This window comes from Neophocaena asiaeorientalis, unplaced genomic scaffold, assembly GCF_003031525.2.
Source record: "Neophocaena asiaeorientalis asiaeorientalis breed wild unplaced genomic scaffold, Neophocaena_asiaeorientalis_V1.1 scaffold174, whole genome shotgun sequence".
Classification (NCBI taxonomy): Eukaryota; Metazoa; Chordata; class Mammalia; order Artiodactyla; family Phocoenidae; genus Neophocaena; species Neophocaena asiaeorientalis.
This window is the reverse complement of record NW_020174922.1, coordinates 1143361-1159885: the sequence shown is the minus strand read 5'-3', so window position 1 is coordinate 1159885 and position 16525 is coordinate 1143361. Positions and strand designations below refer to the sequence as shown.

Below are 16525 nucleotides of genomic sequence, written 5' to 3'. Positions count from 1 at the left end.
TTTTTTTTTTTTTTTTTTTTTTTTGTTGGTGGCTGCACGGCCTGTGGGCTCTTAGTTTCCTGGCCAGGGTTCGAACCCCGGGGCATTGGCATTGAGAACACGGAGTCCTAACCACTGGACTGTGAGGGAATTCCCAGCACTGTGTTTTGATGCCACACAGAGCCTGTCCTCTTGGAGGGTGCAGAAATAAACCAAATAATGACAGAAAACGTAAAATTAAATTTCTGATAAGTGCTGTGAAGGAGAAATGGTAAAGGGGACTTTGACTAAAGTCATGGGCATCAAGATAGCTTAATTGTGGAAATAACTATTGAACTGAGATCTAAAGTACTTATGGGTGTTTTAGTAAATAGATAAGAAAGAGCATGGGCTGGAGCAGGCTGTCCAGAGAGTCTAGACTGAGGGAACAGAACTTGCAAAGACCTCACGGCTGAAGGGAGCACTGCAGGTCAGAGAAACGGAAATGGTCCTCTGGGGCTGGAGTGCAGAGAAATAGGCAGCATCCTGCAGGATGAGGTTGGTGATGGGAGGTGGGGTTGACACAGCCATCCTAAGCCATGTTAAAAATTTGGAGCATTGTCTCAAGGAGTGTTCTACGAAAGGCCGGGGGGGTGGGTGATGGAATCATATCTGTAGTTTGGAAAGGTCACAGGGGCACCATCAAGTGTTTTGTCATTTGTGAACTAGAAAAAGGGAAAATATTTTTTGAAGAGGTAAAGAAATAAAAAGGAAGGTAGTTTTGTCATCTTTCTTTTTTTAAAAGCCAGTGTAAGTATGATTTCGGAATTCGTCAGCACTCTCAGTAGCCACTTACCTCACTGTCTTCTATACCTCTGTATTCTGCCTAGGACTGATTTCCAAACTTGACTGTGCATTAGGATCCCCTAAGAAATACAAAAGAATATTTTAAAAGGTGGAGAATCCTGGCCCCCTCTCTAGACTCGCTGGCTCATAGTTTCTGGAAGTGAGACCCCTTAGTTTGTATTAAAACAGATGAAACACTCCTGTGTGATTCCAGTGCGTCTGAGCCAGTACTGGTCCCCAGACAGGTTTTAGCCCATACCCCCACCTAGGGGAATATTCATTCCCAATTTTGTTCTCACTGACAAGCAGTAACCGTGTGTTTCGTGGGTTAGTAATACAGCTATCCTTTTATTTTTAACATGTCTTGTTCTTATCATAGGTAGATGGCACAAACCTTCAGGGTTTTACCAATCAACAAGCAGTAGAGGTGTTGCGACACACAGGACAGACTGTTCACCTGACATTAATGAGGAGAGGAGCAAAGCAGGACGCTGAGCTCGCGTCACGGGAGGACATCACAAAAGATGCAGTTTTGTCTCCTGTTAATGCAAGCGTAAGCAAAGGTAAGGCCACGTGAATCTGGTTTTCAGTTAGACTCTTAACATCATTTTGTATTTTTTCTAATTCTGAAATTATTTAAAGAGTCACTTTTTGTCTTAAGTATTCATTATGAACCAAGTAAAAAGGGAATTTATTAAAGTTGAGATTAACTGGAACCAGAGGTGCATCCATTAACATAGAACGGGCTTCCGAATAAAGCAGGTTTCTATACTGTTTATTCAGTCACCACTTCTCATTTGGAAACACGTGCAGTCATTTGCTTTCTGTCCTTGCCTTACTTTTGGATGTCATTGCTACATTTTCTCTTTAGGGGGAAATATGTTCTGCCTAGATTATGTGTGTGACCCCCATAATGTTTCTAAATGCCCACCCTTTCCTTGAAGGAATCAACTTTAATTCAGTGTGTAGGCTTGGCTAGCTCAGTCAGTAGACCGTGAGACTCCTATTTCCACATTTAGAAATGTCATTCATAAGCTGTTTGTACATGGATATGTCTGAAAATTACTGAAATCCTTATGTAGCTCCCTGATGCAAGTATTTATTGCTAGAAGCCAGGCTGTTGGTTTGAAAGTGTGTTTTATTTCTCAGACTGTTGACCTTTCTGGTATTTATGCCGTACACTACTAATTGCAGACCAGGAGAGAGGGAAGCAAGTCACAGGAGAACTTCATTACTTCTTTGTACCATTAACAGAAGAACTTTAAGTACATGAGTTTGATGAAAAGTTTACCTACAAAAAGCAAACTCTCATTTAGGTGTTCAAATAAAGCGGGGTTTGAAAAATTCAAGTGCTTGATTATATTACAGACATAACTACTAAAATGTTCTTATCTTTAAGAAAATTATGAAGAAGATGAAGATTCTTTATCTTTGAGGAGAAACACCAGCATATTACCAATTGAAGAAGAAGGTAAACACTTGGAGCGAGGTTATTATGTTCTTTATTGATTTTTAGAGAAATGATTTTTATAAATGTGATTCAACCTCTCTGGATATATTGTAAATTACAAAAAAAAAAAAAAAAAACTTTCAAAAAAGATTCTTGAAAATCCTTATTTACAGATAGATTAATTGCTCCAGTAGATTAAAATAGTTTATAGTTGGCAGATTTTCTTGCTGAGTCCATCTTTTTTTTCTTCTACATTTTTTTAATCAGAACCTTTAGGAATCATTCAGTTACATACGTGGCTTTATTTCATTCCCCTTATTTCTTAGGATAGATCCAAGTTGTCTCTTATTGAGCAAGCAGTAATAAAGTTAAAAGGATTTTTAAAATAAACACAAGAGAATCTTTAAAGCATAAGTTTTAGGAATGAAATTATCCTTATTTTGGGGACTCTTTCTTCTAAATTTTTCGAAAGTTTTAAATTTTGAAAGGAGTTATATGAGAAATTATTAAGCCTCTCTGAGGTTTCTCTCACTATATACCTAGAATTCATCAAACTGTTTCAAAAATTTTAGGGCGGCATAGTTTTAGTATATAATTATGCCCGAATGTTGCTGCCTTTGTTTTAGGCTGGATGCTGTGTGCTTCCCTGACCTGTCATATTGCTTTAGGTGTTTGATAAGTTAAATCCAGTGAACAAAGTCCAAGACTGATCTTTCTTATGAGAATTCTGCCCTTCACTAAATAATTATATTGAAGCTTTGTAGTTCTTTAAAATAGTTCCTCTTTCATTATTTTTTTTTTTACTGAAAATTGTGATTTAACTTTTTTATTTTAAAGGGATATTTGTGTTTGCAGTGATATCCCAGGAGTGACAGGTGTAGGACTCTCAGGGATTTAGTCACATTTTGCTATTTTTACACTCATAGGTGTAGAAATTATTTAGGATGATGTGAATATCCAGAGGAGTGGGGCAGGATAAAAATGTTTCAAAGCATAAAACTTGAGAGAGTAAGAAGGGATGGGTGTGGGGGATGGTCTTGAAGGCTCAGCCATCTGTTTTGCTTTGGTGAATGTGCATATGTGTATGGGAGGCTAGGTGGGAGAGGGTCTAGACTTAGAATCAGGAGTCCTACATTCTTTTTAAAATAAAGGAAAAATGTCTGAATGATTCTAATGCATCTGTTCTAGTGCTGGTCCTCTGACAGGGGATAAGATGTTGCCTCTTCCACAGAAATTTGACACGTAATGTGAGCCTGGACAAATCATTTGACTTCACAGTAACATCAGGAGACTGGACTTTTAATTTTTTTTTTAATTTTAATTTTTCAATTTTTTTTTAGATTTATTTTTTACATCTTTATTGGAGTATAATTGCTTCACAATGGTGTGTTAGTTTCTGCTTTATATAAAACAAAGTGAATCAGCTATACATATATCCCCATATCCCCTCCCTCTTGCGTCTCCTTCCCACCCTCCCTATCCCACCCCTCTAGGTGGTCACAGAGCATTGAGCTGATCTCCCTGTGCTATGCAGCTGCTTCCCACTAGATATCTGTTTTACATTTGGTAGTGTATATATGTCCATGCCACTCTTTCACTTCGTCCCAGCTTACCCTTCCCCCTCCCTGTGTCCTCAAGTCCATTATCTACGTCTGCATCTTGATTCCCGTCCTGCCCCTAGGTTCTCCATGACCATTTTTTTTTTTTAATTCCATATATATGTGTTAGCATTTGGTATTTGTTTTTCTCTTTCTGACTTACTTCACTCTGTATGACAGACTCTAGGTCCATCCACCTCACTACAATGACTGGACTTTATGGTTTTTTAAATATGCCTGAAATCTGATCTTGGGGCATTTGGGAAAGGGGGAGAATGAAGGGTTTTGTGACTGTAGGTTGGTTGTATGAATACAAATTTCAGACTGTTGTTATCAGCAGCTTACAGATTCCCCACTTTCTTCATTCCAAATCCCACCCTGCTTGAATCACTGCCCACCTGTGTAAACACAACAGAATCAGAGAATGGGGTTATGGGAGGAGGTAGGACTAGCTGACCCTCCTCTTTCTAACCTTCATCAGCTTGAAAGGTTTCCTGTAGTCTGTGTTCACCGCTGCACATTCATACTTCTCTGGAATGAATGTACTTTTGAAGAGAAAACACTCATTTTGGGGGGCTAGTCTCCAGAAATATATAGCTTACTGTTTCCAGTTTCTCAAAGAGAAAACAGAATCGTTTTATTAATCTGACACATAACAAACCTGAAAAATAGTCCTGGAGTGGAAGCTCATTCATTCCACTAACAAGGAAGCAGCTAATGAGAAATCTGAATTTTAGAATACTCTTTAAATTTGAAATTTGAATGCTAAAAAGTGATATTGAAAATCTAATATAAGGAGTAGTGGCCTGTAGAGATTTTTTTTTTTAGAAGACAACTGTTACGAGTAAAAACTGTGATGTCATGGAAATCTTTGAATATGACTTGAAAATTCTTCTCAACCAGTTTATTTTAGCTAAGTGTTTTAATTCAGTATTGTTTACATAACTTGTTTAGTGATTTTCTTTTCTATTTTTTCATGTTCCTTTTTTTGCCAATTAGTATGATTTCAATTATAGGGTTTTAACTTAATGTACATTTTCCATTTGTTTCTTATTTTTTTATTTATATTTTCTTATTGTACATGGAGGTACATATATTATTTGTTAATTTGTTTGTTTTTGCTAAGTCATAGCATGGTCCCTTCTCTACTCTGTAGAACCAAATGAAAATGAAAGAGATACACTAACATAGAAGGCAGTGTGACTTTTTAATATAGAGTCACAAGAGGGCCACCAAGTGAATCCTGGAGCTAGTTGGAGTCCTTGTTCTTTTAAATAAAAAGTTAGATAATATATGAATACTTTAATGGAAGTATAGTTAAGACCTAAAAGATATCTCTTAAAAGAGAATAGTTTTGGAACATGCAGATGATAGGCTTCTAAACTGAATTATTAAGATGTGTAGAGAAATAAGAGTAACTCATGTATTGAGTGAACAGTCAGACTTGGTATGACAGGTTGTGATCACAGTGTCCCTGGTACCGAATGTTAAGATATGGAGATTTTTGTGGTATGTCACTAATTGTGTCACCTCTTTCAGGGTATCCATTACTGTCAGCTGAGAGAGAAGATACAGAAGATGCTCAACAACAGGAAGCTGCCCTGTTGACCAAGTGGCAAAGGATTATGGGCATTAATTATGAAATAGTGGTGGGTTAGCTTCTCCTCCCTAACTTCCTAACTTGTGAACTGTATTTGAGCAGGAAGTTCCTGACAATAATAAAGATGACCATCCTGAAGAGTCTTAGAGAAGTAGCAAACGCCAAGGGCTTTTTTCAAAGACCTAAATGTGCTGATTCAGATATTTAAAATTTCAAGTTGGAGAGTAACCAAGGAGCTGAAGTAAAAGTGAGATGGGAGTTTTAGAACTTATAATTCATCAGTATTTCTTACAGTCATATATATTATTTAGATATTAGGAAGGGTTTTTCTGATTCTTATTCCTAGGATTCGTGGAAAGAATCAGAATAGAATGACAGGATTTACTTGAAAATAAAACAAAAATCATCATGCCCTATGTACAGAACTGTAATTTCCTATTTCTTCCTTATCACTCTTATGCTTTTACTCTCCTTGAGGGTTTTTATTCTGCATGCTTTTCTTTGTTTCACTTACGCCATAGTGAGCATTTTGTTTATTAAAGGTTTGCATACCTAGGGTAGCAGTTGTGATCTGCTATTTTAAAAAGAGGTTTAACAAAGTAGACACAAATTATGAATCTTTAGGTATATAGCAGCAACTCTCAGGAATTTCCAAAGGAACAATAAAATACTAGGTTAGGTAAAATTTTTCATATTGCTTATAATATTCAAGTAACTGTAGATTAGAAGCGATAAAGCACAACAGATAATGACATATAATATAAGTAATAACTAACATTTATTGAGTACTTTGTGCCAAGTAGTATTCTTAGTTTTTAATACTCATTACAAAGTTTTTTTTCTTTTTAAACACTCAAGATGGTTAACAGTCAAATGAGATTTGAGTAAGTACAGCTGCTGTTACCATTTTAAATTGAGTCAAGGAAAAAATACAACAAAGTCCAGCTTAACTGTAGTTAATTTAGCAGGAAAGGAAAGTTGGGAGATTCCTTCTGTGGGGTGGGGTTAGCGTGACTGGCACGAATAACTGAGGCTGCACTCCTTCAGGTGCTAACTGAATAATGAAGAGCACCCTTTCACCAGCCATTTTCTCACAGAGGTCAGACCCAAGACCATGGACTTTTAACTGCTCTTTGTGCACATGCTCTCTTGGTGGCACTTCCATTAATATGTCAAGCGTGGGATTTTACTATAAGTAAGAAAGAACTAAGCTATTTATAGGTCTTCATTAAACTCCAGGTAAATATTGACATAGATCTGGACTTCAAATTATTTTCTATGTAGTTATACAGCAAAAATGAAGTTACAGGAGGAGTAGTAGAGAGAAGGATTGATGGACATTTAAATGGGGACCTGGAGAGCTGCTCGGAGGAAGTGATACCTAAATTGGATTTTAAGAAGTAGAAGGATTTCATCCAGCATTAGATTGCAAAGTCAGATAATGCAACATGTAGTATTAACCCTGTGCTTGTTATCATTAAGATTTGAAAAAGATCTTTTATAATTTAACATTTTTCTCAGTCCTTTTATCCCTGTTTCCTTAACTATAAAATAAAGGGGATAAAGCAGATCATCTTTAGTATACTTTCTGATTTTAATATTATAATGAATGGACTCTTTGTGAAAATGGTGAATTCCTAACGTTTTTCATTATTTAGTATAACAGTAGGAAATAGAAGGTTTATTCTCCTGTTTTAAGCTTTGATTCACTTTTTTTTTTTTAAACATCTTTATTGGGGTATAATTGCTTTACAGTGGTGTGTTAGTTTCTGCTTTATAACAAAGTGAATCAGTTATACATATACATATGTTCCCATGTGTCTTCCCTCTTGCGATTCACTTTTAAAGACAAGTGTTGTCCCCTTGATACAGTGTATGGTCCAGAGCCTGGGCTCTAGGTTCAGACTGCTGAGGTTCAAAGCACTTTTGTAGCTGTGTGACTCTGTTGAAGGTAACCTCTCAGAACCTTGTTTTCCAATTTGGGTAGACATTGTACCTATTTATGAGAAGTAAGTGAGATAATCTGTGTAATGGGGTTAGCACAGTCCTGGCACACGGGAACTGCTAAGGATGCGCCTTTTCTGTACTGTTGTTTGAGCTCAGGCGTTTGATTTTATCTGTGGTCACTCTGACTACCCTCTATCTGTCATCAGCACCTGTAGGCACTGCAAAGTGTCTTGGGTGCTTGCATCTGGCTACTTCGTTTTGGTTTGTGTTGGTTCAAGAAACTGATAGATATCAACACTCTTTCCAAGGCAAAGCTCTTAAGGTTTGCCGCTTTACAATAAGGGTTTTGAAGCTTTTGTAAGAAACTTGACCTTTTAGGGAGTGAACATAAAATACATACAGGAGAAGAAAATAAATGAAAGAATATTAAAAATTGTGATGATTTTTCTTGTTTCAGGTGGCCCATGTGAGCAAGTTCAGTGAGAACAGTGGGTTGGGGATAAGTCTGGAAGCAACAGTGGGCCATCATTTTATCCGATCTGTTCTACCGGAAGGTCCTGTCGGACACAGTGGGAAGCTTTTCAGTGGAGATGAGCTATTGGAAGTAAGCAGCTATTTCATTTTCCCCTTTGTAAATAAAATTTTGAAAAGGCTGTGGGAGGCTTAATGTGGTGAATAAGTAAGTTCTTATTTAAAATTTCTCCTCCAAAGTGTACTTGAGAAAGATAGACAAGTAAAACTCCACCCAAAGCAGAAATTTCAATCTGTACGTACATTGATCTTACCTAATTCCTTGCGTGGTTTTTGTTTGTTTGTTTGTTTTAGGGCCGGAGAACTATAACAACTTTTCTTTAAAAGTTTTGAAACATTCACTTTTTAGAATAGGTGATATATTCACATGTTTCAAAATCACAAATACAAAGATATACTCCAGTGAAGTCTCTTCTGTCCCAGTCCACTCAGTTCCCATCACCCTTCATTAGGTGTAACTGCTTATCATTGGTTCTATGCAATCTTCCAGATATTTTTCATGAATAAGTAAGAAAATTTGAATATATTCGCTTCTCCCCCTTTTAATAACATACTAGCATATAATACATGCCATTTTCTATCTTCATTTTTTCATAATGAAGATAATAATGATTATTATGATATAACATATCATTTAAAGAAAATGATATGACATATCATTTTGATATAATGATATAACATATAATGATATAACATATCATTATGTTATATAATAATGATATAACACATCATTTAAAGAAAACTTCTCCTTTTCCCTTTATCCTTTGGGAATGATTTTATTAACTCTCCCTTTCCAAACTATTACACTGGCATATGAAACATGGGTGAAAGCTAGTGATTTTCCTGTGAGTGCTTTAGAAGTCCAGTTCCAACAAAACTGTAGTGTTGCATGTAGATTGTTTTAGGAAACACCACTACAGATCCAGCTATCATTCTCAGCACAGCAGAGCCATGGTTATCCCCCAAGTACAGTTTATATTTATGTAATAAAAAAAATGGTTTTGAAAGTAGTCATGTTAGGAAATGTTCTTTCTTGGCCAACTTTTCTTTTTGCACAGGTGAACGGCATAACTCTACTTGGGGAGAATCACCAGGATGTGGTGACTATTTTAAAAGAACTGCCTATAGAGGTGACAATGGTGTGCTGTCGTCGAACGGTGCCACCCACCACCCCGTCAGAGTTGGAGAGCCTGGACTTATGTGACATTGAACTAACAGAAAAGGTACCAGGTTTGCAGATAGAGGAGACTAATCTGAATGTATAATGGAAAGGTTAAATGGCATTTAAAAAATTTTAAGCCTTTTTTCTCTTATTTGATATTTGATTTCCTCACAAATCCTGTGGCTTATGGGATAGACCTTGGAGTCAGACAGACGTGGGTTTGAATCAAGCTTGGCACTTACTAGCTCTGCGACCTTGGGCAAGTCACTTCATCTTCCTGAATCTCACTTTTCTCCTGTGTAAAATATGAGTCTTGATGCCTATCCTAGAGGGTTGCTCTGTAGGTTAAATATGATATATAATGATATTAGATATTACTGTGCATGTGTGCTTGTATAATTTATTCACACTATTCCTATGAATTAGACACTCGTCCCCCTTAACAGAAAATTGAAATATGAAAGTAGTGAGTATGTGGTACATATGTAGTAGAAGATACTTTTATGTAACCTCCCCAGCCCAGCGCTTGTCACAGGCGTGGTAAGAATAGGGGAGAACAAGAAACATAATTCCAAATTGTGTAGAAGTCAGTCTAGCACCATACATATCCAGATACATTTTATGTGGTGTAATGGTATTTATTATTATAATAAAGCAGGTGGACGGATTTGCATCCATGGTCGTACTGTGCAATAATTGATAAAAAGCAACGATAGTATTTAAACTAACATTTCATCATCAAAAGCACATTTTTCCTATCTAGTGTGGAACCGGATTCACTTTAGTATATTTTTACTAAAAGAAGCTAATGTTTTGAACCCCTGTGCCGAGTGCTTTTTAAATGATACCTCACTTAATCCTCAAAAATTCTGTGAGATGGGTAAGTGTGAAGCCCAGGTTAAGAATACCGCTCAAAGCAACACAGATGAAAAATCATAGAGACAGTCTTCAAGCCAAGGCCAATCTGACTTCAGATCTCGTCCTGCCATTGTGCTTGTTAATTTATTAATGAAATAATCACGTGTACAGCTCGCAGGATTTTAGAACCCTTATTTGCCTAGAGTACAGAACTTTTACATAGCCACTTCCTCTTGAATTGTTCTTATTTATCATAAGAATTATTTTTCTTTAATATCAAAATAGCTTCACATTTTTTTTTTTCTAACGATAGACGTGATAACAGACACTGATGAAAAAAGTCAAAATCCCCCACCATCATGCTGCCGAGATGTAACCACTATGTATTTTTATAGGAGCTCTTTGAACCATACATTTTAAATGCCTATTACAAGTTAGATATTTCTGACTTGCTACTTTAATTCATAATGGTTTCATGAGAAGCTCTTGCTACTCATATGTGAATGTTTTATTCTGGACAGATGCTGGGAATCTTTGTTTTCCTTGTAGTGTTTGTATGTGCATCTGTGGATCTAGTGCGTCTGAAATAAGAGCTGTCTGGTCTGTTTATCCAGCCTCATATAGATCTAGGTGAGTTTATCGGGTCCTCGGAGACAGAGGATCCTGTGCTGGTGATGACCGATGTGGGTCAGAATGCAGAGGAGGTTCAAGGACCTTTGGCCATGTGGGAAGCCAACGTTCAGAACATAGAGCTGGAGAAAGGGAGCAGAGGACTTGGTTTTAGCATTTTAGATTATCAGGTAAATATATGCTACTTTTAACAATTTTTTTAAAAAAAGATGACAGATACTAAACATATATTGTTAATAGCAGAGAAAAAGCAGATAATACTGCTTAGATTTATCAAAGATGTATTCTTGTTTCTAGTAAGTCTTTCAGCATAATAATTTATATGACTAAATGATTATCGTAAAGCATTTCTTTTGACATTGAATTCTTTGAGCTCTTTTATATTTCAGCTCTTGGAAGTTTGAAGAATATGCAGAATACTTGTTAGGAATGTTATAGAAATATAGTCTTTCTGTTCCTTTGGGGAATATGCCTAAATTATTTTTATTTCCTTGCTCTTAACTGATGGTTCATATTTGAGTGGTAAGACAGAAACTATTAAATACTTACTTTTGTTAGAAGTGAATGATAGGCTTATAATTGGATATATTGTAAATTCTGATATTCTTATTATTTGACCGAACTTAGGAATAATCTTAAATTGCTTGGGCATAGCCTGCATCCTCATGTTGTGTTCTGTGTTGAGTAACTGAGGGTGTGCGAACGCCAGTCTGATGAAGTGCAGCTGCTGTTCCTCATTAATTAATACTGAGCTGGAAAGCCATCTCAGATGACTCCAGGGAGTTGTGTTCTTTCTAGGGCCTGGTTCTGGAGTCTTGTTCTAATATTTCTGTGTATCTGAAGACACTGCATCACCAAATATGATATGGCCTCCTTCTGTATTTCTTCATTTCAAAAACAGGCCCTTCCCTCAGTATACTCACATCTACCAATGGCCCACAATACTATCATCTTATCAATAAACGCTACTGTTAATAATTCATGGATCTCAGATGATAGTTATAAAATTGAACAGTTTATCAAAAGTTAAAGTTATACTTTTACAGTTACCTGTATAATTTAAGAGGTCTACTTGGGAACCATGGAAAAGTGAGGGTGCCACTGTTTAGCGTAGACTTTTCCTAAACTCTTTCAAATGGATATATCCTTCACCCGGATAATTCACTGGGAGTGTTGTATCAAATTCTTAAAAGACACTTGGAACAGTTACCCATCTGTTACAATTCAGAGTGTACAACCTGTAACAACATTTTTAAGTGTAGAAAGGAGCTGCCTTCTCTTTCCTTTTTCGTTCTGCCAGGATCCAGTTGACCCAGCAAGCACTGTGATTGTAATTCGTTCTCTGGTGCCTGGTGGTGTCGCTGAAAAGGATGGACGACTTCTCCCTGGAGATCGACTCATGTTTGTCAATGACGTTAACTTGGAAAACAGCAGTCTCGAAGAAGCTGTCCAGGCACTGAAGGGTGCATCGTCAGGAACTGTGAGAATAGGAGTTGCCAAGCCTTTACCCGTAAGAATTCAGATTTTGCTGATTTCTTTTTATTTGCAAACAGTATTGGCGTTCAGGCTTTTATCTTCAGGTGTTCTCATGATTGAATCACGACTTTTGGTACTTTTCATCAACATGGTTATTGGCTCCATGAGTGTGAATATTTAATTTTGAGTAATATTTTTTAAGAGTGAAGGGCAGAAAACAGCCAGGAAGTTCAGAAATAAATTTAAAACTTAGCATTCTGTGGTTTACTTTTCACCTTTTTTATTCCAAAATAAGGTCATGGTCAATATAGAATCAAGTATTTTCGAAGAAATAGGCTTTAAAATAATCTATACCAGTATGGTGGCATATTAGAGAAATTAATAGCATTAACAACTGACAGTGGAATCTTTAATTATCGTGGAAGAAAGTAGAATCTCTGTCAGAGTGGGTTTAAGTTCCTATATTCTAGTGACTTCAATACATTTGTTGTCTAATTACTACAGAGCAAGAAATTGAAATTTCCAGTGTGGGTTCATCAGCTTATAGCTCTCCTCCTGGGAGGGAATTACCTTCATGTTATTAATTACTGCAATATAAAAGCAACTAATGAATTCATGCTACATAATGTCAGTATGCTTAGTAGGTATAGTGATTGCAGCATAGCACTTATCACTGAATTGCAATGAAATATTAGAGACAATCTCAGTATTTGGATTTTTTCAGTGTATAAAATATTTTAAGTGACAAGGCAAATACACCTTTTCTTAAGAAAACACAAACGCATAGATGCATTTGCATAAACATCAAATGAAGGTTTGTTGACTTTGTCAGAGAGTTTGTTCAAATTGTAAGCTTGTTAATATATTTAAAATGTTTATTAAATTTTTCATTCTCTGCTTTTTATTCTACAATAAATTTCTGTAACCTATGAAAATATATTTATGAAAACACAAAGAAAGGGAGGGAAAGAGGAAGGGAAGAAGGAAGAGCATGTTAAGCAAACCTCAATCAAACCAGGATTATAGAAATCAGAACAAGATATCAGTACAACGGGGAGTGTAAGAATGAAGATAGGCCATTATGGGACTCTACATATTCATTAAGATTGACCATACATTTGGTTCCGGTCTTTCTGTTACACAAAGAAAATGGCAAACGTGACTAAATATATGTTTTTTACTGCCCTTATCGGGAAACCATGCCACTTACTCAGAAGCAATCTTTTTTTTCCTGGGTAGATCCAAAATAAGTTTCTTTCATAAGAGTATTTAATATGCATTGCAGTATGTGATGAATATCTCTTTTACATAAAGTGAGTTTTACTGACCATTAGACTCTTATGTGTGGGAAAAGAAGATAAACATTTTTTCTCTAAAATATTTCTGCATGTATTGGTGATATAGGCAAGACAATCTAAATATTTTAGCCTGTTTTATCTGAGATTGTAATAAGAATGCTAGGTTTTCGGTCACTGTGATCATGGTTATAATTTGATATCTCAGGAGTGCAATTTAAGCATGTTGTGTACATACAGAGTTGGTGGGGTGGTTGTCTTTTAAGCCGTGCTAAATTAAGAGACTTCACTGTAAGGTTCACTAACTTTCCTTGTCAAGGAAATTACATTCTTTAAAATAATATTCTAGTAAGGGATGACAGAGAGAAATTGGTCCTTCTTTTTAATGTTTTGTTTTTCTTCAACTTCTTTTATGTCTTAACACCTAAAAGTTGCCTTCTTTCTATATTAAGAAGTCATTGTTTAACCAAATATTTGGCAGGTAAAAATGACCAGAAGATTATTATAATATAAAAAATTATTGATTTTGAATATCTTTTATAAGAAGGATGAAGAAATTGGTAGAAAGGGATTCTCATCTAACAGATGATGTTGGTATTGGAATAAAGGTCCTCATTGTATCTTAAAATATAAAACTGTTAAATATGAATATCATATTCTGTGCTCATCATTTATGTTAAAGTTGTATGTTTATTATGACTTTATTATTTGAAAACCTTATTTGAAAACTTTCCTGTTTTTTCCTCTCCTCCCCTTACTTTTTCTCCCCTCACCCTCTGTCTTCCCTTTCCCTCCCTCTTTCCTGTTCTCTCTCTTTTTCATGAACTCATCCTCAAACACTGGGCTTCATTCTCCCTGCAGCTTTCACCAGAAGAGGGTTATGTTTCTGCTAAGGAGGATTCTTTTCTCTACCCACCACATTCCTGCGAGGAGGAAGGGCTGGCTGACAAAGCCCTCTTCAGGGCTGACTTGGCTCTGGTTAGTGGCCACAGCTTATCAAGCTTTCCTTCAGAATCTTATGTGTCTTATTTTTGCTTTTCAAAATATTCTAAAGTCTTGCTATATTGTTCGTTATGTTTTGGAAAACTGGGCATTTTGCTCTAATTTCATACTTGGGCATCTCCAGGCATTCTTTAACTGTTTTCAGTATTCATTCGTATATCAGTTGTTTGGCTTCTTTTTAATGAGGTAAGAGTTATATTATTTCATTAGATGTTAATAATGTGAAAATCACATAAATTGGTTCAGTTATTGATTAAGAGCACAAAAGCTTCCAAAAGAGGCAGAACTCATGTTTCCTATGAATACATGTATGTTAACATTACTGATTTACCAGAAACTTTTAAATTAAAATTTTATTTTTACTTGAGCTATATAAAATCATTCATTGTAATAAACATATTTAGGGACCACTGGGGGCCACTTTGTTAGGTAAATACGTGATTCTTCATCCTGAGAACCTTATTGTCTGGTAGAAGAGCTAACGCTGTGTTAACAGTTAATAGTTAAAATATAAAACTAAATACCAGATATAAATATACACGTGACATTTATACAATATAAGTGTAACAAATTACACATCCTATTCCTAGTACTTCCACCATTGAAGCCAGGTTCCTGACCTAAATTTTTCTGGGGAGAAACATTGCTCAGTGTAACTAAAAAGGAACATATATATATATATATATAGATAGATAGATAGATGTCCCCTGCATCGGCAGGCGGATTCTGAACCACTGTGCCACCAGGGAAGCCCAGGAATATTTTTAATACATGTTTTAGTGGTGTTGGACTAGTGAGAGGTTTAGAACCTGTGAAATTCTCCATTAGGTATTTATAACCAATTGTGCACATCGTGCTTTAAACTGGAGTATGAATTATTTCTTTGATTCCAATAATCCTAGTGTTGAAGGAGATAGTTCTTCAGTATTGAAATACTAATAATACTTCTATTAGTATTTTTCAACTGTCAGCTCCTGAATTAGCCATTTGGAAAGTTTTGCTGTATGTTGTAATTAGTGCAGTAATTTCACATTATAATACTTAGCATACCAGGTAACATTTGGCTGTATTCCCCATGGGCATTATTACCACTTCAAAACTGGATAGCTTAGAATGCTATGAACTACATAAAGTACTATGGTATAAATGTATTAAATAGTACCCAGCTATAGTAAAATTATTTTTGAAATGTTATAGGACACAAATATATCACTGTCTCTAGAAGTACCCCAAGAAACAATTTTCTCTGTAGATTTTACATGGCATATTTGAATGTTCTTAAATAAATGCCAGTCAAAAAGAAAAATGAGACCCACTTTTAAGTCAGTTTAACATCTTATAATGGTAGTAGCTATGTAATCTTGTATTGGTCAGTCAGTCTCTCTGGGCCCTAGTGTTTTAATCTCTAAAATAATTAAGTGAATTGATTATTTGGATCTCTCTTAAGATTCTAGGGCATCAACGATAAGCATACAAATTGTTCTTAGGTACTCTTAAATATTTATTATAATCCGTGACACTCGGCTTAGTTAATACTATCTAGATAGCAAAATTTAAAGATTTACTATTTAGATTGTTGTACATAATGTGCATCTATCTGTAAAGGGTAAACCTCCACATAGTCAGTAGTAACTTTGAACATGTATTTAAAATACATTTTTAGGGAGAGGGTCACTTTAAAATGCCCAACCTGTATTCTTAATCAGGTTTTTGCAAGAACGTGACCTGGTATAATGTTATGATACTTTTCTTGGCTAAACATGTAAGTCGAAATCACAAAGAAATAGAACATACGGGTTTTGGCCATTAAGACAAATATTGGTGATATTAGAGAAGGGTAGTAATTACATCATTTCTGTCTGTTCTAAGGTGTAACTGAGTGAATTGTAAGAAGAGCTACAAGCTCATCATGACTTAATTGTTTCACTTGGTTCTGCGACAGAAAATAGTAATAAGATTTTTTTATAAAATGTTGTGAAATTGTCTAGCTCACTCTTTCTGAGTTTTCCATCAGTAGACGTTTATAACTTACAGCTTCACTATAACCAGATCATAATAAGGTCCCGTGTTTGTTAATATAATTTCAACATGAAATCACAGATATTATTTTTGATTTCCAGTGATCACCATAAAATTCTGGACCTGTAACTTGAATGGTTTTAAAATCTAGTT

The 16525-nt window shown here is 35.7% G+C and overlaps 1 protein-coding gene across 4 annotated transcripts in view; it reads left to right on the top strand.

Annotated features, from left to right (window-relative positions):
• MPDZ (multiple PDZ domain crumbs cell polarity complex component) overlaps positions 1–16525 on the top strand; it is a 131484-nt gene that overhangs the window by 42471 nt on the left and 72488 nt on the right. For 3 of the 4 annotated variants that reach the window (XM_024760483.1, XM_024760481.1, XM_024760480.1), the window contains exons 10-17: positions 1184–1367; positions 2204–2275; positions 5392–5501; positions 7857–8003; positions 8989–9153; positions 10565–10750; positions 11881–12090; positions 14213–14329. In XM_024760483.1, the coding sequence (XP_024616251.1) occupies positions 1184–1367; positions 2204–2275; positions 5392–5501; positions 7857–8003; positions 8989–9153; positions 10565–10750; positions 11881–12090; positions 14213–14329 (1191 nt within the window). The remainder of the gene's footprint in view (positions 1–1183; positions 1368–2203; positions 2276–5391; positions 5502–7856; positions 8004–8988; positions 9154–10564; positions 10751–11880; positions 12091–14212; positions 14330–16525) is intronic. The other variant, XM_024760482.1, reaches the window with a different exon arrangement.